This window comes from Ambystoma mexicanum, chromosome 5q (assembly GCF_040938575.1).
Source record: "Ambystoma mexicanum isolate Mex_15411 chromosome 5q, UKY_AmexF1_1, whole genome shotgun sequence".
In the NCBI taxonomy this organism is placed as follows: domain Eukaryota; kingdom Metazoa; phylum Chordata; class Amphibia; order Caudata; family Ambystomatidae; genus Ambystoma; species Ambystoma mexicanum.
Window position 1 is genome coordinate 828,925,515 of NC_090933.1, and position 27,080 is coordinate 828,952,594.

At 45.3% G+C, this 27,080-nt stretch overlaps 1 protein-coding gene across 2 annotated transcripts in view; it reads right to left on the minus strand.

Moving 5' to 3' along the window:
* Window positions 1-27,080, minus strand: part of MMP16 (matrix metallopeptidase 16) — an 892,963-nt gene that overhangs the window by 439,124 nt on the left and 426,759 nt on the right. For both annotated transcript variants that reach the window (XM_069621310.1, XM_069621309.1), the window contains exon 3: window positions 19,806-19,928. In XM_069621310.1, the coding sequence (XP_069477411.1) occupies window positions 19,806-19,928 (123 nt within the window). The remainder of the gene's footprint in view (window positions 1-19,805; window positions 19,929-27,080) is intronic.

A 27,080-nucleotide genomic window follows, 5' to 3' on the forward strand; every position in this document is an offset into this window, starting at 1 on the left:
ACGCAGCACCCACCTTTGCATCTGGCTGTATGGAGCAAACAAGATCCCTTAACAGGTTTTCGACTATTTCCCAAGTCTCTAAAAAGTTGTATTCAAACAGCTGCATCACTTTCATGAGTTTGGTCACATTCTTAATATATGTCAGGCTGCTTTCCACTCTGGCCGTCGAACTGACAAGGCATCAATTCACACTTTGCATCTAAGCACATTAGGGTTAATATTCTAGCTCAGATTTAACGATTGGCATGGATGGTAAGTCGTTGGGCACGTTTGTGGCCACACAACAGGGAGCGTTGTATAGGTAGACTGAACCTATGTACTGGCACTCATAGTGCAACGCATATGGTTACATGTTTTCTTTGCACTGCGTTAGAGGTTAACAGAATGTATGCGTTCTTTCTCCCAGGTCTGGTCACATAAAACATAAGGAACACAGGGAACAAAAGGATGATATCACGCACGCACGCACGCACGCACACACATAGGGCCTCATTACGACCCTGGCGGAACGGGTCAAACGGCGCCGTAAAAGGTGACGGCGCCGTTCAACCCGTTCCGCCACATTATGAGGTCCCCTCGCGGGACACGTTAAGCCTGGGAAAACCAGGCGTGCTTACCGGTTCCCGCGAGGGGAAGAGGGAGCAAACAACGGGCCATCTCGTTATGGCCCGTTGTTTGCTCCCTCTCCCATTCCCATTCAGCCCTATTGGGGCTGAATGGGAATGGACTGTGTCCGGGTCCTTGAGGGAGAAATTACCGGACCATCCGAACTCGGAATGGCCCGGTAAGTCCTCATTCCGAGGACCCGGACACGGATGCAATTTCGGCGGCAGCTCGTAATGAGGGCCTCTCTCTCTCTCTCTCTCTCTCTCCCTCTCTCTCTCTCTCTCTCTCTCTCTCTCCCTGTCTCTCACTCTCTCTCTCTCCCTCTCTCTCTCTCTCTCTCTCTTTAGATAAACCATCTTTATGTTCTTCGTACCCAAAATGTCCTAAGGGACAGAAGCCCCCAACACTCTAAGAATTAGTATTGTGATTAGCTATTATTAGAACTTGTAAAGAACATTTTAGGCATTTTTGGGACATTTACCAGCCTCAACCAAGGTGTCAGCATGCGTCGTCTGTGGCTCATATATAATTTCCTTCTGCCCATGAGTAACTTGTGAAATCACCTATCTTCGTTTCCAATTAAGCAGTGGTTGAAGTGTATGAAAAGTAAGTAGTGGAATTATGCTCCCTACTGGCCTGTCCCCTGCTCCCCACACACCCCATTGCCACGCCCCATCCCACGCACAATACAAACCGCCAAACACGTGTGCCTGCTGTTTAAGGGAACGTGCACTGCAAGTGCAAGTTTCAACTTGTTCCTCCACTATTATTTTTAAAACGGAACTATTTCAGAACGGTTTCAGTTTCATATAAAAGTATAGGAACAGTAAAACGTAATACAAAAAGAAGAGCGGCACCGCTCCCAACTGCTCCCGCCCACTTCGACCACTGCAATTAAGTTATAACAACAAGATTAGCGGCAGGGGCAAGAAGGTAATGTCCTACCACCTCCGTCAGTAGGCCTCGTTACAGCAAGGGACCTTAACCAAGGGCGTATGCCGTTACCAGTTATACAGCCCCACCAAATTCACCTGAGTTTGTGGTGAGCAGGAAAGGGATTTTTAGAAAGTGGCGGTCCATGAAAAAGGTAATGGTACTGAGAACGGTGAGAAGGCTTCACCTGGTAAATTTGTTTAAAAAAAGGCCTGCATCTGAGTGTCCAAATTGGCTGCCGGCTCTCCCAGGAGTGTTATGATATGATATGATATGGCATTTGTAACCCTCCTATACACAAGTGTTTCAAGGCGTGACGAGGCAGGGAGGGGGGAACAAAGGGAAGACAGACAACGATCCTACTAGGCGAGGTGTCATTCAGATTGCGCATGTGCATGGCTAGAGGGGAAGGGAAAAGTGCAAGGGGAACGGGAGAGGGGAAAGTGCAGTACAGGGTTAGTAGAATACAAGATGAATAATAAGGGCCAGCTGGTGGCAAGTGCAAGGTAAGTGCAGACAACTGCTGGGAAGGGGGGCTGTAGGGATACAGAGACAGTCCCGCAGTGCAGGGGTTGCCAGGGAGGCAGTGCAAGGGGAGAGTGGCTGGGCCAAGGACTGAGATCGATGAGAGTGGCCCAGTTGCAGATTCAGTGCAGTTTCAGTAAGTTAGCAGGGGAGAGGGGGAGAGAAAGTAGAAGCAAAGAGGAAGGTTTTGAGGTGCTTCCGGAGGCAGTGCAAGGGGAGAGTGGCTGGGCCAAGGACCGAGATCGGTGAGTGGCCCAGTTGCAGATTCAGTGCCGTTTCAGTAATTTAGCAGGGGAGAGGGGGAGAGAAAGCAGAAGCAAAGAGGAAGGTTTTGAGGTGCTTCCGGTTGTGGCAAACCTCTATTTCTAGTGCTATGTGGTACACTGATACATTTACCAACAAATCAAACTTCACTGGAAAAAAGAAATAAATGTGCACCAAAGTGAGGAATGCAGTGATTTTGAACAATGCACGACTCTTCAACAGTTATTATACTGTTTGTCTCTTTCTGTGCCCAGTGACCCAATACCTGATGCTGGATAGCTGTGTCCTAAACAATCGAAACCTGCAGCATAGGGACTCCTACAATGTCCTAGTTAGTTCATGTGTAATGTAGCATCCATGTAGAAATAGCCAAATAAACATGTTAAAGCCATTTCTAAGTGTAGCGCATCAGTTGAGAAAAGATTCAAATGGAACGGGGTACATATGGTGATCGCTTCAATAGTTAAGCACGGTGTGCTCTGATTTGTCTTTAAGCTGGAATAAAATGCTTAACACCCAGCGAGGCTGACTCAGCATTTCAGCATGTTAAGTTTGATAAATTGAGAGGCAATAAACGTGTCACATATTATATGCAGAACTGAAAGACTACAGTATTGAGCACTATCCACTTTACCCTTATTGTGTTGTATCAATATATAGACCACATTTTTAATGCCCAAGTAAGAATAATGGCAATACGTATGCAGATAGAGCATTATCTCTTTAACACACAGATTCTTTGGAGTTGCTCATTTTAGAAGGATTACACCATAAATACTTGAAAAGATAAAATAAAATTCTGGACATCAACAAATATTCATGTCTTAATTAAAACCCACGCCATTCACAATCACAACGTCCCTGCTCCTTCAATGAGTTGTTTCAAGGGTATAAATGTCTAGTTATAAAGGGACTAATCAGATATTCACTCATAAAATGGGTTAGATATTCAGTCGCTGAGCTACTTTTCTCTAAGGCAGTGTGGAAAGTGCATGGTTGCAGCGGGTCATAGTGTGAACGCATAACTCACATCTGTAGATGCTATAACGATTCAACCGAAATGCAGGCAGAGTAGGGAAGGCAATTAATGGCGGATACAGCCTGTCAGTGCTGGAGCACTGGAGCGCTCGGATGCCATATACTGTAGGATACAGAACACATTGAAACAAATGATCCGTAGCGCTTGCTTGTAATCAATTTGCTCAAGCAAAAACAACCATGTAGAGGACTGATATGGAAATTATAATCCTGAGTAGGAACACAATGTTACAGACATCAATCATTGATAGCTAATCAATTCCTGGCTCATAATAAATATGAGAAAGCATGCTGCAATAAAATTGAGGCTTATCTTTATGTGACTGTTCATCAACACGAAAAGATATGAGGCACCGGGCCTCGTCCCAGGTTTTGTGGAATAACCTGCGATAATACTGTCAAACTAATTTATAGCAGGTTATTGAGAGTTCTATCTGGAAACATATTGGACTCCATTGGGGACACGTGGTACTATTGCTTGCAGTAATACCACATGGTTAATACCAACTCATTTGTGTGGCCGAAATGACCTCCATCTAAAAGCACACAGTTTTGCAAGCTTTCAGTAATGAAGCCTTCCATGGTATGGAGCTGTAAAGAATGCAGAACCTTTGCATGATTTAGTATTACTCCACTTGATTAATTAATTCATCTCTTATTGCACCCTAATAGCGGAGTCCAGTCTCTAAGCCCGGGCTGGAATTGGAACCTGTGTTGCTCTGTGTTGTCTTGCTTCCACGACAAACGCGTTGCCCTTGAGCTATCTTCTCAGTCCATGTCTCGTTATGATGCAAATAATGTGTCTTCTATCTTCTTATCACATACATTATTTTGCTTGAAAGTTACCCAAGTTCAAAAACATCCAGACACGAAAGAGAGAAAGAAAGGTGTGCATGTAAGAGTAAGAGGTCTACAGGTATACGATAAGGGCCCACTTTGTAGCGTAGGTGAAGCCAGTGGGATCAAATACAACAAGGTACTCTTGACAACAGGCGTACAGTAGAATCAAGCTTACAGCAGCTTGGACCTTCTGACAATACTGTTATACTCAGTCTAAGGTAGGGCACATGTGACAAGTAAATAGATACGGTTAAGTCTTTACCAGAATACGCATGCAAAACAGACGCCTGCCCCATATGGTATCGGCAGTAGACACCAACTCAGAGACCACACTTTTTAAGGGCATAGAAAAGATGTAAAACAAAACGGAGATTGAAGACTGGAGTGGAAACACAAGTATACATAAACAGAGATCAAGAAAAGACAAGGACAAACCAAACAGGAGATACATTGAGACTAATACCGAACCATACTCATAGGACAAGGCAAATACACCAATAAACAGTGATGTCATGTGCAGAAAGCACAGAGCCTGACTCAACAGACATCAGAGAGCAAGGATATGAGTACATTTTAGAAGGCAAATCAGAAAAAATTTGAGTCTATCTATGGAAAATATTTATTTTTCTAAGGATTTCTTTTTTTACTAAGGAATTACTCTAATGTAATACACCTACCACTACTAAAATCCCCCTACCCCTACAACCATGCTGTTTTAATCTGAATGTTTTGGTTTATTTAAAAAGAGAAATCAAGGGGGCGCTGTTGCGCATGACGAAGATGGCCGCCTGAATCCTGAGCTCCTGCTCCAGTACAAGATCCGTCCAGAAAACATCCGTTTTGGAGCCACCTAAGCACCCACAAATGGCTGCGTAGACGAGCCGAGGTCTGGTCCCCAAAGTCTCCAAATCCTGGTGGAAATCGGTCTCTGGCGCCGAAGTTACGCCGCTCTGAATTTGGCCCGACTGGTGTTGGGAGCACGATCCGGCTCGGAGTTCCAGGGAGAGGCAACGTGGAGCCGTGGACTCTGGCGAGGAGGAGGCCGAGTGGGGGCGGGGCCATTGTCAGCGGCCCGCGCCTGACTCGCGCCCACGCTGAGCAGCTGCGGACTGAGAGCTGTTTGGCCGTGAAGACGAGGAGACGTTGTGCCCCCCTCAGGTACAATACCCGCTACTCTTCTGTGGCCCCACACCCCGGAATTTGCGGCGGAGACGCCACTAGACACGGCGGTGACATCCTGTTACGCGGCTGCCCGTGGCAGGGAGCCGGCATGTGCGGCGCGGAGGAATTGGCCCCGAGTGATCCGACACTCCCGGTGGACGGGAAGCCGGTCTCTGTGTTAGGTGCGGGCCCACGCCCGCTAAGACATTACATAAATTTACGGAGGCCAAAGCCCACGGCTTCGTGAAGCAGCGGGAGGTGAGGGGCTCCTGTGCCAGTGAGGGGGGACTGACGGAAACGCCCTACTAGCGGGCAACATTGCTCCTGATATTACATTGCACGCCCTACATCCATGTAGTCTGCTGCGGAGTCCTTGCCTCCCGGTCCCCATCCAGAACTATCTGTTTGTCGTGGGTGCACATACGCAGGAGATTACACTACCTATTGCGACTTCAGGCACGGTCGCCCTAGCGCATGAAGCCCTGTGCTGGCGGCCTGGCCGATCCCACGCGCTGGTGGACACCCAGTCATCTATATAGGCCCTCTTTGGCGTAAACTGTGGCGCGCCCTGAGTTTTGACACCTAACTACGTGGGAGAAAATATCCATCGCTGGTGCCTAACATTGGGCCTTGGTGCCCTGTTACTGGGGTCCCTGCCAGAAAATCTACAGACGTCTTGGGAGCAAGGGGGGTGAGGCGGAGGGCCCCTGTTGCCCCAGCTGCAAACTCTGTTGTCCTGATCCAGGTGGCTTCGCTGAATATCCACAAACAACGGGCCGGGGCTGGCACCATGGGCGAGCCGCACAGGGCTGGGAAGGGAGGCAAGACACCCAGTAACAAGAGGAAGGGTCCTATGGATGCATTTACCGGCAGCCAGGCGCCGGAAGCCATAACTGAGTTGCACGCTGACGCTAATGAAACCCCACCTGCAGACATTGAAGGATGGGAGGACAAGCTCACCATGCTTGTGGAAAATGGATTCCGAGCAGTGAACATGAAACTGGACGATATAGTGTCTACCATTGGCTCCCTGAAGGCAAGAGTTGAAAAAGAGAGCATACGTGTCACTGATGCAGAAAATAGAATTAGTAGTAACGAAGACGCTATCTCACAACATGGTCGTGACATCGCTCAGCTTAAGGAAGCCATGACTAAAATGAAACATAAATGCGAGGATCTTGAATCTAGATCAAGACGTAATAACATCCGTGTGGTCGGCGTGGCGGAGTCATTTGGGAAAGGCCAAATGGAGAAACTACTTGAACAACTGCTTAAAACACTATTCGGTCCTGAGTCATTCTCTGAAAATTTCTTGGTGGAGAGAGCCCACCGTACTCTTGCCCCGGCCCCCAAACCAGGTGCTCCCCCTCGCACAATAATTGCACAGCTGCTTAACTATAGAGATAGGGACACAATCCTGCGGCTGGCCAGGGAGGCTGGTACGCTTCAACACGAGGAATGCCGAATACATATATATCCAGACTTTTCTGCCGGGGTCCAGGCGAGCAGGCGATCATATGAACCAGTCAAGAGACTCCTTAGAGACCGCCAGATTCCATATGCTCTGATGTTCCCGGCAAAGATGAGGATCCAACATGCGGGTAGGGCGCATTTTTTCGAATCCCCGACTGAGGCCACACAGTATATAGAGACTTCCATACCTCTACCCCCGAGGGGGGGGCAGGCCAGCACAGAACAATAGACCAAGACCCGAGGACTAGGGATCTCCGGCGACCGGATTGGTCTGTATCCTTATGTAGTATCCACTGCAGCCTTATGGGTCCTACAAGCAGGGCGGCTCCATTCCATGTGACTATTGGAGATTGGAGCCAATCAGGCGGCCATGTGAGGCAACATGGCTACCCCGGGAATGTTCCACGATTGTTTTTGGGTACATCGTCAAGTTGGGGGTGATGATGAGGGTGGGGGGGAGGTAAGAGGGGTTGGAAATGGGTGTTCTTGTTGTGGAAATTTGGACCACCTGAAGGGGTTTCATTCGAATACAAGGTTGGCTGCGGCCGGAAGTTTGGTCAATGCCAAAACAAGCTCGACCACGGTTATTGAGTGGGTCAATATTCCCCAGTTGATGTGGGCGGTGGGTGGGACAAAGTTGGGACAGATGTTGTGGGTTCCTGGTGTCAGATCAGGATGGTTTTGGGAGTTTCTGTTTAAAGGAGTTCGATTGTTAAAATCAGAGAGCGGTTGCATGGCAGAATGGCCGCATCACTTGCGACAGGGGCGAGGCTACGGACAGATGATTTTTACAACATGCGGGTATGGCACAGGCTGATAGGGGCTTAGAAGTCAAGCTACTCTCCTGGAATATTTGCGGGCTTAACAACCCGGTGAAGGCGAGGAGGGTGGCAGCATATGGTACACGCCACAATCCTCATATTCTTTTCATTCAAGAGACGCACGCACTGGGTAATGTCAATTCTGCATTCCTGCCAAGATGGGGCCCCCAGAGATACTACACGGAATACTCAACACAGTCTAGGGGAGTGTTAACCCTCATACACCCCAAGCTGTGCTTTAAATACCACTCCAGTAAAATAGATCCGCTTGGCAGATATGCACTAGTCTGGGGGGAGTTGGCGGGATACCAATTAATACTTGTTAATACATATGGGCCAAATGTGGACGATCCACAGTTCTATTGTACGATACTTGATATGCTAACTACGTCAGGGGAGGCACTGATAATCTGGGGCGGCGATCTCAATACTATTTTGGACCAGTCCCTTGATCGGTCCTCTACTGCCCCCAGGACCCCCTCCAGAGCCGCATTGGTTGTGCGGCAGTTGATGGAACAGATGGATGTGGTAGATGCTTGGCGCACAGTGCACCCTACTGAGAGGAAATTCACCTTTTACTCTTCTGTCCATGATTCCCATTCACGTATCGATTACTTGTTCATTAGCTCACCCCTGGCCGGCATGGTCACCAGTTGTGAAATACACCCCCGCACCCTCTCTGACCACTCACCAGTAACACTTGGCATTCAGCTGGGTGATGCCCCTCCTCCAGTTAGACGGTGGAGAATGCCCCCCGCCATACTCAGGGACACTAATATTTGCGAAGCCCTCCATACTGAGATCACGGAATTTATTGAAATAAAGGAGGGATCGGTAACCACTTATGCTACTCTCTGGGAGGCATTCAAGGTCTGGATCCGGGATACTATCCTGGGCAAGTCCACGGGTATGCTTAAAGCTGTAAGACGGAAGCTTGGCGCAGTCGAAACTAAAAAAGGCCTGTTACAAACTGAATATAGCGCCACACAGGACAAGGCAACACTATCGCAAATGCATGTCACGTTGAAGGAATTCAACGCGTTAGCCAGCAGGGAAGTCTTATACATGGCTGCGCCTGCCAAGGCCTGTAGATATGGGGAGAGTAATAAGGCCGGGAAATTTTTAGCCACCATGCTTAAAATAGATAGACATCGGAGCCCAATCCCTGGTATTTTGACACCCACTGGGGCTTTGGTTAATAAGGAGCAGGACATTAATTCCACCTTCGCTGAGTTTTATTCCTCCCTTTATTCCAATCATGACATCAAAAGTAAAGAAGACACGTTGCGGTATTTGGATAGCCTAGACCTCCCTACACTGACCACTGAGACCCGTAACAAACTGGATCAGCCCATCACTATTGAAGAAATCGTAGAGGCCATTAAATCTCTGTCAGGGAGCCGAGCCCCCGGCTCGGATGGACTTAGCGCAGAACTATATAAGGAATTTAGGACTGAACTAGCCCCCCTACTGTTAAAGGTGTGGGAGGAGGCGATGGATCAAGGGAACCTTCCAGAATCGATGCGCGAAGCTATTATTACTGTCCTCCTGAAACCCTGTAGACCTGCACATGACATGGGTTCGTATAGACCGCGCTCCTTGATTAATACCAATTCGAAAATTTTCGCCAAGGTGTTAGCCACCAGGCTCCTGCCGTACATGTCGTTCCTTGCTCACCCAGACCAGGCGGGCTTTATACCAACTAGATCTACAGCTCTAAACCTGAGGCGCTTGTTTAATGTTATGGCACACATTGATCCCACAACAAAGGCTGCCATGGTGGCCCTTGATGCCGAGAAGGCCTTCGATTCCGTGTCCTAGTCTTATCTCTTCCTGGTGCTTGAACGATTTGGCTTTGGCCGTTACTTCATCAAATACGTACAGCTACTATATACTCACCCGACTGCTAAGGTTCTGACCAACGCCACTTTGTCCACCTCGTTTAGGCTCTACAGAGGTACCAGGCAGGGCTGTCCCTTTTCACCTATACTTTTCGCACTTACTATCGAGCCGATGACGGAACATATACGCCAGAACCACTCACATAGAGGGCTTAGGATGACCGCCCCCCCCAGATCATTTCACTATATGCTGACGATACCCTGCTATATGTCCGCGACCCAGTAGAGAACGTACAGCACATAATGTCGGACATACATGAGTTCTCGGAATATTCAGGGTACAGAATCAATGTTCCCAAGTCCGAAATATTTCCCCTTACGGATTGTACGGGTAACATCGCTGCAATTGCTGGGTTTAGGCCCACCCCGACTCAAGTACGTTACTTGGGTATTATGGTGGCCAGGGACAAACAATTGTTATATACACAGAACCATGGTGAACTGTTACTGAGTTTGACGACCAAGTTCCAAACGTGGGCTAGCCTTCCCTTGTCCTTGTATGGTAGAGTGGCTATTCTCAAAATGGTAGTCTTACCCAAACTCTTATATTATTTTAACAACATTCCGATATGACCCGGCAAGTCCTTTTTCATGAAACTCAAGTCGCTCGACTCTAATTTCGTTTGGAATGGGAAGACGACCAGATTGGGGTGGGATAAGATGGTGGAACCATCTCACGGGGTGGCATTGCTGCGCCAGATTTTGAACTATATTATCTGGCTGCACAGGCTCAATTTGTTAAACACTGGTTTGACCCTGATGACACATCTCCCCACATCCCCATGGAGAAACATGGTGATCGCCCCAATGACATCAGATCACTTCTTCTTAACCCTGTCTATGGAGACACATGCCCGTTTGACCCGGTATATACAACCATACGCGCCTGGGCCAAGATATATAACAGATTAGGCCTTGAGACCCCCTATGACCTGGAGGTCCCCCTGTGGAACTTCTCGAGTATATCCCCAACATTTGATAAAGCCATTCAACAATCCTGGGATCCTAACAAGTTATTCACACTAAGGGACATGTTCCCAAATGGCACATTAAGTGAACTCACTGACTTCATGGGGATGGTGGGAGGAGGCCCACTTAAACGCTTTCAATATCATCGTATGAAAACTGCTTTTGCGGCTAGATGGCCATCTTTCCCGTTGGAACCCCAGGTACATGAATGTATTAGGGCAATAGTATCCCCTAATAGTCACAATAAAGGGGTCTCGTTGGTATACTCACTAGTACAAACCCACTCCCCGTCCCATAATACGATAAGAGAGACCTGGGAGCGGGATACGGGCACTCAGATTGATGAAATACGGTGGTCACGCTTCTGTCAACTCACCAGATCCGTCTCTATGAACGGGGGGCTACGGCTGATCCAGTTTAAAGTTCTGAATCAGCTCCACTATGCCCCCGCCAGACTGGCCAAATTTGTTGAGAGTTGCACGGGAGCCTGCCCCAAGTGCAATGCACCAAACGCTAGCCCCTACCACATGTACTGGTCATGCCCTTTGATTATGGAATTCTGGCGGGAGGTGGCAGAACTCCTCGAAGACATAACGTCGATTCCGGCGACCCTGTCCCCCTTAAAGTACTTGCTTGGTGACATTGGTAAGGTGAAAGAAACTACGAGGCGTTTATTTAATATTTCATGTGTTGTCGCCAAGCGCTGTATCCTTAAATCATGGAAGTCTACAACTGCACCATCCAGAGCCAATTTCTTAAAAGACTTATGTTTGGTAAACGACGATGAAGAACTTTTTTGTTTTATCGGTCCCGACACAGTGTCGGCCCAAAGACATTTGGTCGCTGTTGCCTATTTATTTGTGTTCCCAGATACCGGACGAGGATGCTACGCCTCTCCCTTCGCCATGATGTGGGATGTTTGATGTGTTTTTCTTGCTACTCTGTATATATGTGCCAATACTGTACATGCCTCAATACCTTGTCAAATTCTTTCTTTAGTGGACGGTCTGAATGCTAACCTGCTCTCTTAATAAAATAAATGTTTAAAAAAAAAAAAGAAAAATCAAGGAAATAAAGGCAGCCCCTAACTTTCAATGCTAATCAAACTAACCACAATACATCACGTAAATGCAGGCAGCCTGTCTACAGAAAGAAAAACACAGCCTGCCTGCTATAATCTCACGGATGATTTCAAATTCAAACAAACATCCATCCATAGAAAAAACTATATGAAGGACTATTCTAGGCAATAGATTAAAATGCTCAGCAATATAAACATACATATTGACATTGGTAGATTGATTCAAGAAGGTACGAGAACCTGCATTTGGAGTGGATAGGGTGGGAAATAAAATACTGAGCATGAACCGGTCGAAATGTACATCCAAAGAATGATTGCCAGGAAAATAAAGTCTAGATATTTGCACCTAGCTTAGCAAAGCAATTCCCCGGGATCCAAAAACACAGTAGAAATGTAGTATTGTGAGGGTGGGAGACCATAATACATATCAACCACTTAGCATTGTGGACTTGCACGCAGAAGGACACAAACTGAGTCCATCTTCAACTACCTGAACTATGACCTTGAAACCTGTGTGAGATCGGACCAGGGAATACCAGGCTACACCTCGATGACACTGCTGACATTGAGCCTAACGATACTAGGAATGGTTGTAACATCATCTGCAAACTTCACCATTGAGAGTGGTCAAAGAGCTGACTGCATGTCTTAATAAAGGGACGCTAAGGTAGTGTCATCAGTTTTCACAGCTAGACTCCCTCACTTGTCATCGCCTCTATTCAATTCTGCCTCCACCAGGGGAATTGTAGCAGAAACCGTCCACCTGTAGCTATTGCTTCACTTTCTCTATCCCCTATATCCTGTTCAGTACAAATACTATGTGGGCGTGAGGTTGAATCTGATCTTCAAAACGAGCTGAAGTGCACTTACAGGTGAGAAGGAAGCATGGCGCTGCAGCAAATTAAAACTGAAACAACTGGTGCAAAAGACACATTAAGATATTCAGACATGAAAAGCAACCTCTGTAATTAGTGATGTTCAAATTAAAAGATGTGCTGATTCACAAAAGCTGAGACAATATCATATGTGTGTTCTGCTTAGTATTTAGTGCAGATACATATTCGTGACATTTACACTAATGCCACCATTAGACTACCTGTTGTATCCCCAAAAGAGCGACAAATAACTAGACTAGAGATGTTATAGACGGATCTTCACAATTGTAAGTAATTTCAACCCAGTACTCCACCTAAGTCAATGCCTAGCGTGTGATGCACAGCTGGAACCCTTAATTATATATTTATGTCTATAAATTCTTTTATTTCTGAATGATGTACCCTTATATCACGCCCCTCTCTTTGAATCCCCCCCCCCTCCGGTCTCACTGAACCAAGAAGTAGGTTGTTTTGCAAAGTTAAAATATTTATTTTATGAATTTGAACAATATATATATATCACACTATTTAATGTTTATACAAGGATCACCAATGGGTGATGTTACAATTAACAATCTCTTTAATCAGAAGGAGTATGGATAAGAAAACTCATCCAGAACAGAATAAAACGTTATGTGGGTTCAGTCAAATGCAATGTCAATCTTTCCCCCTGCACACTACTCAATTCCCCCCAATATGCAATATAGAGATTGAAGGAGAGAACACAGGGTTCAGGAAATACACACTCAACAAATACAGTTTCAATCCCAATTCCCCCCAGCAAGCATAGAGAGAAAAAGGAATGATTTCAAAACAGGTCAAATGCTTTTGAATGTGGTTTTGAATGAATGGGAAAAACACTGAAAAATGGATTTAATTCTCTAAATTGGATTCGAAACTAGTGGGAGCTGCTTTGTATAGTTTCAGGTAAACACCAGCAATGATCATTGAATAACTAGCAGATTGAAAGCTGTTTTACAAGTGATGAAATTGAGCCAAATGAAGATCCGCGGCAAACTTTTCCGTGCGCGAGAAACGCGATTGTGGGAAAACTAGAAGGAGTTGGAATGCGGTTTTTTTTTCATTTCTAGCATGCACGGTTCAGAAGTTATGAAGGTATTAGTAGAGGTCGGTTTTTTCCCAGAAAAGAGTCAAGATTTCAAATGAAAGATGCGCTTTTGAAATTACAAACAGGATTTTCTTTACACTAGGGAGTCTATGAAGCCACAAGCTACACAACAGCACATCCACCGACCCAGTGATGCCTTCGGGTGGTTTCTATCTGCCGAGACGCTTGTCTTTCTTCGGCAAATATATTAGCGCAAAGATGATATTATCACTACAATTATCAAAGAACTATATGGATAAGGGAAAGATTCAGGAAAACAAAAGATGTTCTACAATGCAGTTCTGGATATTACAGAATGGGTTGGATAGGATTACTTAAGGATAAGATACTGGCTATGGATAATTCTATGCTATAGATATTCACAACTATGGTTTGGAATAGGCCCGTCAAAGATCTGGTCAAAAAGATTTCTGGACTGGAATTCTGCTAGCTCACCGGACAGGATTCAGGCGCTCGGTTCTGTACTCAGCATGGCACTCTGGACACTGCACAGCCTATGGACTGGATCTGACAGGTTGGTTCTGGGTGGCAGCAATCAGGTTACATCTCTGCTCTACTGGTTTGGATCTCTGGGTTCTAGCAAGAGTTCTTGGCAAGAAAGCAGAAACAGCAGGGCCAGGCTGTTCTTTTTGTTGTGCCACTTGGTGGAAGTCTGGGGTAAAATCAGGTTGCAAGATTTTAAAGGCCAGCTGAGAAGGGTTCAGCTTTGGAATTGGGCCTCTCTACTTTCAAAGTTCTGGAGTCTTGGATCTGGGTTTTTCCTGCAGAGCACTTTGCCAGTAAATCAGTTGATGGGTGAATCTGTGTGTCTAGGTCCTAAACTGTCCCTATTTATGTATTTCCCAAAGGAGTGGGTAGGCTGAATTATACTAAGCAAACCCTCTAGAAATCCTATTGGTTACAGTCTTTCCCCTCTCCTGATTTGAGACGGAACACATGGTTTCATGATGATGCAGCATTTTACAATCCAGGCAGTACCTCCCCTTTGTTTCTGTACAATAAATCTATTTTTCACATAAATCATATTTACAATATAACCAACTTGCTAACAATACATATTTACATCACAGATTTAGTAGAGCAAGTATCCGTCCGAGTCCCAGCTCAGTGAGAGCTTTGGTTCAAATTTTACAGTTTTTCACGCTTTTGGTTGGTTACCCAGTGTCTGATCTGTACACATTTTTCTACATATATGCGCATAACATTTGGGCATAATCCTGTGCAGTTTCATATTTCTAGCCTCATCACAATTGCTACAAAATCAAATTATCTGTAGTCCTGTCTCTGAACATAGCACAGAGTTCAGAGTAGTTTCAAACTGTGGTCAGAATGTTCCTGTTAACAACCTATAATTTATAGATTTTTACAAATTTTGCACAGTTCTCTATGAGTCGTTTTCAAAAAGATATTTGCTTGAGTTTAAGATACACAAACCTGTTTGGTCCCGCCCTCAAGGTTTTAAACACTTTGTTTAAAATTGTCTTTTCTAAATAAGCTTTATATTTTCAACAAATATACACACAGATCTCTCATTCCAGTCTTTTTTTAAAATAGAAATTGAATAGTAGCAACCTATATTGCATTTGATGGCAAGTCTCTTCTTTTCGACAATTTGATCTTAATGTACAAATTTAAACTCACAGTATAAGTAATGACAGCTTAGACACAGGTGGCTAGCGGTGCTGCACCCATATCTGCCATATTTTTCCCAGGCAAGCACCTTTTTGAATGTGGATTTTCTTGTGATGAAATGTGCTTCTCCTGACATTGTGCTTATGGGGATTCCTTAGATAAGGTGATGGTGAACACCCAACAAGGATGTTGGATCTTTTCTGATGTTTGGGGAACCATTATTTTGCAATTTCAATGGCCAAAGAAAAACGGATTTTAGAGCACTTCTAGGTTTTCCTGGCAATGCAGCACTGCCTTTTAAGGTAGTTCCATTTCACTCTGTGGGCAGCCCACTGACAGGTTTTGGCAGTGTGGTCTCCTGTTCTACCACTGACACAGGCAAAGTAGATTTGGCAGCCTATTTTTCTGGTTTCCCTGCGCACTTCCCAGAGATTTTTAGTGCACATAGGGCTTTTCGGCGGCCATTTTGTTGTTTTTGATGAAAGCAGCACACAGTGATGTTGCAGGGCAGAGCCTAGTGGGTCAGAACATCCCACACAATCTGAACCATTCCTCTGAATCTGAGCCCATGATCTGCCATAACCCTATCATGAGTGAACATAATACTTGTGCAATCAGTGGTAATTTTACTTTTTCAGAAAGTGTGAGTGATTCGCTGGCTGTAAGGTGCAGAATACAGAAATCCCATAGCCAAACCTACAAAGATGGAACACAATATTGTACAAGTGTGCAATCTCCTCTAGTCATGATTAACATCATGCAAGAAACCAAAACCAAGTGAATGAAAATTCCTAGTACGGTAATAGCCGATGCAGCTCATGACTACTGACCCTCAACGATCAGTCCAATAATGGCATCTAGCCCGATAACCAATAGAAAATACACAAGAACCAGACATTCTAGTGGGCTGACATCCTAAGAGCCAGCTAGGGATGATACAAACGTGGCGAAACCCAAAACAGTTAAGCAATCTGACCAACTTACTACATCATCAATATCACGTCTCATAATGGACTCCCGGGCAGGAATGAAAAACGGAGTACAAGCTGTAGAGGAATCTGACAGCCACTCCCAAGTACACCTGTCAGATATACAGCAGATGCCTAGGAAGATAGAGGACACACACACAGGCGTGTTTGCCCAGCTGGAGGAGGTGGACGAGAGGATCTCAGCCATAGAAATTCGAGCCGATAAAGAAAGTGGTCAAGTTGAGACCATAATCTTAGTCAGCTTCCTACATAAAATGACGTTGGACAACTTTGTATCAATGTTTCAACCTTGACATGTATGTCTTAAGGAAGGCCAAAGGGAGAGAAAAAAATGCATTTAAGAATGAATCACAAAACGAATTCAAGCTGCAATGAATGGAACGTTAAGATTGAAATACTGTACTTGGGAGTGACATTTGCACATCATGTTTTTGTTTTTATTAGATGAAGTGAACATCTCACAACAACATGTTCCCCCCTATGTTAGCTCCAATTCTCCCTATGTCAGCTCCAATGTATCTTTGGTTCATTTAGGATACTGCTATTGAGATGCTGTTTATCATTTCACCACTAAGTGACTCTGTTTTTCAGTGGGGGGTCAAATCACCAGCACGTGCATTATACGTGCACAACATACATAGGTGCACTGTGAAAAGGAGAGTGTTATATATACATCCTATCAAGAACATAGGCTTTCAGGCACCCATCATTCCCATTACGGCAGTATGCTCATGGATTGAATGGGTGCCTGACAATCCCTCAGTTGCAGTGGCTAGCCAATCACTGTTTGATTCCTCCGGCTGCAAAGAAGCTAATATTTCATTTTTTGCTGGTCCTGTATTAAATTATATTGAACAGTTGGGAAAGTGGTCAGTAGTTGAGATGAACTGGCTGAGGCTGAAGTTTATGGAGGCCCTGTTCTAAAGACACAGAGTAATAGGCAGCTTTGATTTGCACTTACATGCAAACAAGTCCCTTCTGGGCAATTTCTGAAAATTGCACTGCACAATGGAAAAGGAAGGTGTAAAAGGGTGGAGGAAGCATCTTTACACCTCTATTTTGCACTCCATAGTGCAAAATGTGTAAATATCAATTGCCATTTACGCATGGCAGGCACCATGTACAATGGATTCCTGTGGAATCCACTTACTTTTTGCTGTGTAAAAATCAGGCAGATTCCATAGGAATCCATTGGTGTTATGCACACAAGCAAATGTCACACCAGCATAAAACCAAGTGCTTGTTGAAGTGTAGAGGAAAAGGCAGAGACAGAAGAAATGTAAATCTTTCTGCCTTCCCCTCCACCTTAAAAAAAGTACATAAATGGCACGGAGCATGTAGTAAGGGTTTAAGATAGGCATAACTCCTTCATGCCTGTCTTTGGCACCTTCGTTCATGCTCCAGGGACTTGGGAAATGAGCCCCACAGAGTTCAAAGTAATATTCTCAATTTCCATGTTCACTCTAAATACTGAATTTTGGGTTCAGCCCCTGAAAATTGAAGGATGTACAGTAAGCTACCTGACACCCTCAGAGGCTGACCTTCTCTGTAAACCTCCTCTCCCACAGCTGGCAGCAAACCTTAAGCTCTGTTAAGCCCCCCCCCACCCCACTGCTGACATCTATATTGTTAAGGCCATCCATGAAGGGTATTTCTTGCTGCTCCTGCACCCATGACCCAGATTGATCTTCAATAGACTGTGCATCCGGAAGCGGTGTTTACACCTGCTAAGAAACAATGTGTGCCGTTTAATTGGGACTGTCTGTGTGTCTATTTAGTCTAGTGCGGATCCACCTCCAGCAACTTGGGTAGCAATCACTCCCTGTCCCACCAGATGGTTCATTTTATCAATAGTGCAGTGTTCTGTACAGCTGTGCTGCGCATTGTGTCTCACTCTTTCCCTATTAAAGTGCAGTACTTACTAGTACAATCTGGACCCTTTTATTCAATCTGCGCCCTGGAAAGGTTTGATATGGGGGTTACAGTGTTGTGTCTTCTGTTCTTTCCATTTCGAGGGTGCCATTATTTTCAAATTGAACATAACAAAAGCTTGTTCCCACAAGGAATTATTGCAAAGATTATTAAACAAATACTTTCCAACAAACATGCTAATAGATAATTTAGTGGCAATCATGGTTTTGGATGAGTCTCAAGTGTGGACGATATTTCAAATACTGCTTTCGTCAGTAGACATCACATTTAATAATTCCGTTTAGTGGCAATCCCAAAAATACAATAACTCGGGCCAGCGTTACTTTTTTATGGCAATAGTCTGTCTAGAGAAGCCATCCTATAGGTTATCCAGCCAAGCAAGCCTACAGGTTACTCATGTTTTCTCACCAGATCTAGGTAAGGAGGAACACGTCCCATGGGCAATGGTTGTCAAGTATTCCACCAGTTAAATCAAAGTAAATATTAATGGGAAGACTATTTGTTGTAATTCGATCGATGAGGATGAGGACTGTGATGGGCTTATACAATTGACCTGACTCGTATGCCCTCCTGAACATGCTCAGAATTCAGAGTCAGATGAATTTCAAATGTTAAGGCCTCCAGAAAACATTTGGAATTTATTCCAGCTTTTTTTATGGGTAGATATGAGTAACCCATGGTTACTCTCCTCCCCCACAGGAACTATAACTTGCCTGCAATATCCTACTGGGAATTGTTTGGCCCTAGTGGGGCAGTGCGTCATTTTAAAATATGTTTCTATTTCTATATGTATTTCTAGAATTCTTGCGTTCGAAATATACAAAAGGTTGATGCAATTCTTGGGTGCCTTGATAAAGGAAAGCCATGTGGAGCAGTCAAGTGGGAAATAGGGATGCCTTGGAGCAATATAGTGGGCTGGTTTCTACCCCAAAAAGTGATCCACGTATACTCACGGGTCACAGAACACAAACATGTGGGGGAAATTAACATTGGCGTCATCAAAAAATATCAAGAGAAAACGAACAGCTGCTATTTTGCTCAAGTGGTGTTATAACACATACGGCACTAATGCACGTGGCTGTAAACTACATTGGTCAACATTTTCCAATTTGCTAGGTCTGGTTTTGTTTTGATCTATGTAGTCAATGTGAACCCAAATCAAGTGCACTCTGCAATGCAAGAAAAAAAGGAACAACGTCACTTGGTTAGGTTCGCCAAACCTATTGTCGCTGCTTTTTGGAAATAGGTATACACTTCTTCAAATCTACAGTTAACTCTACTGGTGTAGTCAAAGGTAAATATAAAAGGTTATTGACAGTTTGGCAAGTGTCATTTAGCCATATTTCTGTTATAATAAGGATATTACATTTCTGGACTAACTTTGAACTAGCATTTAATGATGATTTTGTGAACATAAAAGTCAAGGAAATGTGTTCGAACTCTATGTGCTATACTCCTTTTTTGTATACTACTAAATATTAAAGTATTCATTAAAAAAATGCCATAAACTGTACTACACATGTCAAGTAACTATTTCAAAATGAGAAAATCATAGTGTTTCTGAATGTGTAATACATATTGAGTATCCCTCAGCTCGTATTATTGAATTGATACAGAAAAAGAATGCCAGTTGTACCTGTAGGTGATATGTTTATGATGCCACTTCTGTCCAGTTAATGCATATCGTTTCCGTCGAACATTAAATCTGGAGCCACCGCTGGACTGATCGGGCACGCCACATCGAGGTTTCTTCATCCAGCTGTAAATAGGAAGGATTTCAAAGTTACACAAGATCACAACTCGCTACATAGCACATTAGACAATACTTAACACAGGAGCAGCCAGCCAGATCCACGTTTACGGAAATCACCAATGTACAGGACATTCACCTGAGCAAACATCAGTTGGCAGGTTGGGTCTTCCATGCCCATACATAGAAAGTACGTACGGCTATTTTCCCCATGAAGCACTTTCTATGTTCCACATGTCGTAAATAATCCGTGTGATCTCAACCTGCAGTTAGTTGGTAACTTAAATATGGTAGATATTTAAAGTACCACTTGTTTTAATCCTTAATGCCATCCCTTTAATAAGGTTCTAGGGGCCTCATTACGACCCTGGCGGTATGGGGTAAACGGCGCCGTAAAAGGTGCCGGCGCCGTTTACCCTGTACCGCCTCATTACGAGGTTCCCTCGCGGGACCCAGGAAGCAACGCCTGGTCAAACCAGGCGGGCTTACCGGGTCCCGCGAGGGGAAGAGGGAGCAAACAACGGGCCAACTCGTAATGGCCCGTTGTTTGCTCCCTCTCTCATTCCCATTCAGCCCTATGGGGGCTGAAATGGGAATGGGGAAGGACCGGGTCCGGGTCCTTGGAGGGAGGAATTACCGGGCCTTCCGAACTCGGAATGGCCCGGTAATTCCTCATTCTGAAGACCCGGATGTGATTTCGGCGGCAGCCATGCCGCCTATAGCGGCATGGCTACCGCCAAGGTCGTAATGAGGCCCTAGGTGTTCAAAAGGATGAAAAACCAGCAACATTGTTGTTGAGCCTTGTGGAAAATAACCTTCAGGAGACAGGTAGGTGCTGAAAATTATATTTATTCCACTGGATAAAGGGTCCTTAATAAAACAAAATATAATGTCCTCTGGTTCACTTCACCAGTGTTTGATCCCTTCAGAGTACGGTGAGGCAGTCCTCAAGATTACTCTAGATCGTGGTGTCTGGATAGGCCCACCACTCTGGTCTTCGTTCCTCCTCTTCTTCCCTTCCCTGTAAAATGAGAGAACCTCGTCAGTTTCTTCTGGCAGGCTTTTATGGACTATCTTAGAATCAAGCCCCCACCAATCGCCATCAGCCCTGACCAGCCAACATCCTATTGGCTGCTGCCGTGTTGACCCGCCTCCCATAAAGGCTGCTGTGCCTGCATGATCCCATCCAATCCGCGGGGAGCTGCTGAGGCGATCACGTGACCAAAAACGTGGTCGCGTTGGGTATGGGTGGGCCCTGGCTCCGGGCGTCTTCCAGCCACGATCCGCTGCACGCTGAAGGGCTGGTTGCCCCCCCTCCTTGTCATGGAGGGTCTTCGCTCCCCTCCCGTCCCTGGGTCTGGGACCTCCAACGGGCAAGTGCGGCAGCGACGTGCCGCGTCCCCGAGCAACGGCCCGCCCTCCAGCAGGTAAGTGCAGCGGTGACACGCCGCGTCTCTGAGCATCGGCTCGGGCTTCCCCGCTGCCGGCGCAGGCGACCGCCGCGAGAGGAGCGGCCGGTCCGCTGCCTCGGCTCTTGGTGCCCCTAATCCCAGGTGCACCCATCACCCCCTGTGCATCCCCACAAGCCTTAAGATCAAAAGAGATTTTTTTGTAGATTCCTTTGGAAGGCAGGAGTGAAGATTGTCTGGCTGTGGTTTACATTACAGAAGTATCTTCCCATATTGAGAAATCATTAATGATTCTGAATACTTGTACGCTTATTTTTACTCCGAGAGGCAGCAAATTGTGTAACCTGAGAATTATGTGTTCTCTCCTTGGAGCTTTTGATACAATTAAAGATACATAGCTTTATTTTAATACTATTGTATTAACTGCAGGTATTGGATAAGGGAGTTAACAATTCACAGAGCAGAGTTGCCATCATTTGACTTAGATGCACTCTTGGGCCAGGCCACGATAGCACAATGGGATTCTTGACAGAGATGGTCTGATATTTTTGATAAGCCTGGGACAATAAGCCACTACACATTTTGTTTTATTGGAGAAGAGATGAGATGAATGGACACGCATATTACAACTGGGATTTGCAAAGCTCTTTGGTTGTCAATTTATGTGTAAACTGTACTAAGATGAAGTGTGTATAAGATGTGAATTTTATTGTTTTCCGCATCTGTAAGTAGAAACTGATTTTAGCAACATTAAGACGAAACCTGTTACAGTGCATTTAAATCCAAAATACATCCACCTTCTGACACCCAGATAGTTTGAATCCTGCTGGGATGTCCTTGTCGTCCTTGTCATAGAAGTTGAACAACACTTTCTCAACTACCAACACATGATGGAATGCTTTGGCTTATATGGAACAAGTTACTTACCTGTAACTGTTGTTCTCCAGCATGGGTCTGGCATGGATTCACATGCTCATGAATATTCCCCGTCGTCAGGCTGGGAATCCTCGGTAAAGAAAAATCAGTATCAGTTTCGTTTCTGATCTGTCTTTCGTAGTAGTAACCAATCACTGATCTCTGCGTCATACTGACCACAGCCAATGACTGCCATCTCCCTAAGCCCCGCCTCTGGCAGCCATCTTCAGATTTGGTAGCACGTGACGTGGCAGTATGACCAAGTGAAGAGCTGCAGAGGGGTAGGCGGGAGGGTTTCGCATGTGAATCCATGCCAGACCCATGCTGGAGAACAACAGTTACAGGTAAGTAACTTGTTCCTTCTCCAGCATGGGGTCTGGCATGGATTCACATGCTCATGAATAAAAGAATACATAGCAGTACACACATGCACAACCACGGGAGGTGGCAAAGGCTCAACATTAAAGGATAGTTCCGGGACTTTTTTTTATTGTCCCTACGGTTCGGCCATGTGTTTTTAAGCATAACTCGGTAGATCGTAGAAAACTTTCCTATGGACCTTACCCGACTTTTCGTCCATTAACGCACTCGAAATCAGCCGCCATTTTCTGATAATCCTATCATTTCCCCCCATCGCCCTGGCTCACCTGCTTTTGCGGCGCTAAATCAAATCCCCCGCCCCTGAGCCTGACATCAGCAGACGCGTACCGCCCATTTCCCAACGCCAAAGCACGTTTCGTGTCAACAATCGCTGCGCCTCAGCTAATGAAGTGTCGCCATGGAAATGGCAGGACGCCTCTTTCCTCAATAAGTATAAACACACCGTTTCACAACACACAGCAGCAGATTTTCGATTCCATTACTCTCTCTGTGTTACTTTGAGTATTCTGTGACTCGTTTCTGTGCTCTGGTCAGCTACCTTCGCCGCTTCTAGGCCTTGTGAACACCTGTACCATCTCTGTAAATTATTTTACTTTCTTTACCACACAATGGCTACAATAATGCCGTATATGTACGAGCCCGAGTACACCGAGCAAGAACTACTGGAAAGGCAAGCACGCGAAAACGATGGGGATTCGGACGGCAGTTGGGAGGACCAGTCAACGGATGAAGAGCCTGGACCATGTCGCATGGACGGCGTCTCCACCTGGTGCACGTGCAATCGGTGCGAGCTAATGCCAACTGAGGAGGAGAACTGCTGCTGCCGTGAAAATTCCGGGTGCTTGGCCTACATTTCGGAAGGCGAGCCAAGTCCGCAATGCATCACCGAGCTGCCAGAGTTCAGGGAAGCCTGCCTCTCACGGACCGTGTTGAGGATGATGATGGTGCTTATGCACGAACTTCGCGGCACTGTTCGTCCGCGTAATCCGAGTAACGAGTAAGTATACTCTGGTTTTGATGTCAGTGATGCCACTACTATGTCATGGTCGTCTCCCACATATAAAATGACATCTACATATCATTCGAATGCATGTAAATTGGTTCCATATTGTGCATTTTCTAGATAGATTTTTTTTCAAAGCAGAATGACATTTTTTACCTGAATCGACAGTGATAAGAAAGTTTTGTCATTTTAATACAGTTTGCATCTTTCGTTTTCACAGGTGGTACAGGCTGGTGCCCTATCGTTGCTTCACTTGGTGGCTTCACGGGAGGCTCGGACACCGCGTTCGGAGAGTAATACCTGCCTGTGCGGTACTTGCCATTAGACAACATTTCCCCAGCGACAGTGGACAATACCGCGGATTTTCCCTGGATGTGCTGCAACCGGAACTTTACAATGTGTAATGTTTATTATTTATGTTCAATTGAAATTAAGATCTAAAATAAAACCCAACATATATTTTAACAATGGTTGTTTTGATTTTTTAAATGAATCTAGTGTGTCTCCATTGAATAGTCTTCCTGTGCCTTGTCTTGTCACACCACATGTCTCCGGCCAGCATCCTCCCTCACGCTGGCCGCCCACCTTCAATCCACATAACCGTTGAACCCATATGCAGCAGACATACATATGTTATTTTGCGGGTTGGCATCAAGCCTCCCGGCCTTGCCTCCTCCCCCAAAAATACTTACCACACCACTTTGTTCAAGCGTTGGCAATAAAAGGAAGGCCGTTGGATTTTATTGATACAAAACATGGTTATAGGTAAATAATCAATATGGTTGATCATAATAAATCATCCTTTTGGGCACCGGGTACAGAGATGACCCCCTCTGGCCCGTGCTGCCTTGCCACCACAGGCCAGCCTGCTGCTGACTAACTGCCTAGGCATCCAGGGTCTCCAGGGTGAACTGCACCCATATATTCTCCTGGGAGGGTGAGGTATTTATAAACTCACCCCCCTGCCTTCCATGTACTAGATCCTGCAGCCTGCCTCTTACATGCAGTTAGATGGCCTCTCCTTGGTGAGGCCCTGCGGCAAACGAGTCTTGTCTGCACGACCACCGCCCTAATCCACACCCCCCCCACCCTATCAAAGGCAGTTCGCACCGGGGTACTTGTGCTGCCAAGTGGAGCTGTCAGGGAGCGATAAAGGCCAAGAGGTGCCAAAGACCATGTACACTTCAAAGTGGTCTATAGTGCATGGGTTGTTGTTCCCATGTCTACCTCCAGACCCCGTGTCTCCTGCCAAGCATCCCCCCTCACGCTGGACGGCCCCCTGCAGTCCACATAAGTGTGTCTCCATTCACGAGTCTTCCTGTGTCTTGTCTGCACGACCACCGCCCCAATCCACCCCCCGCCCTATCAAAGGCAGTTCGCACCGGGGTACTTGTGCTGCCAAGTGGAGCTGTCAGGGAGCGATAAAGGCCAAGAGGTGCCAAAGACCATGTACACTTCAAAGTGGTCTATAGAGCATGGGTTGTTGTTCCCATGTCTACCTCCAGACCCCGTGTCTCCTGCCAAGCATCCCCCTTCACGCTGGACGGCCCCCTGCAAACCGCATAATGCCACGACATATACACGTCATTCATTCACAAACACACCCCTGTTTCGAATTCTTTATAACCCACTTCATATTTCTAATGAGAACTTCTTTGCGCTTTGCTAGTCAACCCGTGAAGGTGCTGGTTATCTGCTCTTCGTCTCTGTGAACTTCCTTGACCACTTCGAGGAAACTCGTCAGTTTGCAACCTGTGAACTGCTCCCTGTTCTACGACAAGAAACTACTCTGATCCCTGCAACTAACTGTTTGTTCGTCAAGGTAAGGCCATGTACCATAATCATTTTGCGTCCAATTTCTTTTCGTTCAAGACAATACATGCAAGGAACTAGTCACATGTTCTGAGTTTAGTCAAATTATCTTTCTATTTTTTTAAAGTTATTCAAATAATTATCCGCATGTGAATAACGTGTATAGTTCCAAGAACCAAAACAAACCTTGCATTGAACCTTTTATGTGTCATTTAATTTTTTAACACATTGGTATTCATAGAGAATTGTTGATCTTTACTTTTCAGAACTTTCCACAATGCCTGCCTGTTCCATTGGCGGTTGCCCTTCGAAGACCCATAATAAATCTGAAGGTACTATAATGCATGTTTTCCCTAAGACAATAGATCAGATAAGAGAATGGGTCCGATATTGCGGATATCCACCGTCTGAGCTTGAAAGTAGAGTCCTAGAAGTCTTTGCGGACAAGAGGGGTGATCGATACCGCATCTGCAGCAGGCACTTTAGCTCAGACATGTACTCCACATCATTGCTAATAAAGAAGAACACACCGCGAGCGAGGCGAAAATTGCTCTCAACCGCTATTCCCACTCTATTCGTCCACATCCCTCCACTGGTGAGTCAAGTTTACGTATTTATCTCTCGGCCTTGCGGTAGTGTGTAGCATTAGCTAACAATAATTTCCCCATTTATGTATCCACTCAATATGAAGGCGGAAGATTCTCCATCCGTGTCGTTATTGCAGTCATCAGCCACTTCAAGCGCCTATCGGGTAATCTTACTTAGCTATTCTGCCACTGACTTGTTTTAGGCATGTAAATCAATAGTTTTAATTTATTGTGTAATTATTTTACCTAATGGTACACCCTTGTACTCGTCCTCTAGTCTTTGTTTTCAGTTATAATTATTGTTATCCAAAATAATGCAAGTACTGTCTCTCAGGGAGATGCTGAGGAGTCCAACGCATTGACGACAACCGTTGATGTCACTCAGATGCTCGAGGTACGTTTCCGAACAGTTCCATCGATGGAGATCATCAGATCTTGCATTCTTGTAGCGTGATTGTTACACACAATGTTTCTTTCGTTTTTAGCCATTGATATGTCCTTCTGTCATCGCCCTCCTATGTGTCTTCTTTTTTCAATATTGTGTTCATTACTAATGAAAGTCCTATGTTTCAGGGAGTCGATGGAGCATTAGTCCAAGAAGAAGGGGGAGCATGCAGTTACGGGTCGGCGCAACAGCTTGCAGAAGTGTGCACCGCAGTTACATCGTCCCTTGATGTTCTTATGCATTTTGAGGTATGGATACTGACAGTTCGATCAAGCGAAATCATATGACGTGATTACATCCGCTATACTTCCTTCTTTATTAACGCAAGTACTATGTTTCAGGGAGATGACAGAGCTTCTTCTACAAGAACATCACCCCTAGTAGTTGATGCAGAACTCTGGGTGGTGACACTTCCAACGATCGAGCAAATCGAATCATATTTACATATCCATTATTTATTTTAGACAACTGATCATTTGTGCAGGTCTATTTAGATGAGCCGTTGACGCCTGCACAAAGTTTATGTTCTTTTTAACAAAATAGAAAACCATACTAATGCAATTACTCTGTTTCAGGGAGTTACTGAAGCATCATCTTCAATAATATCAT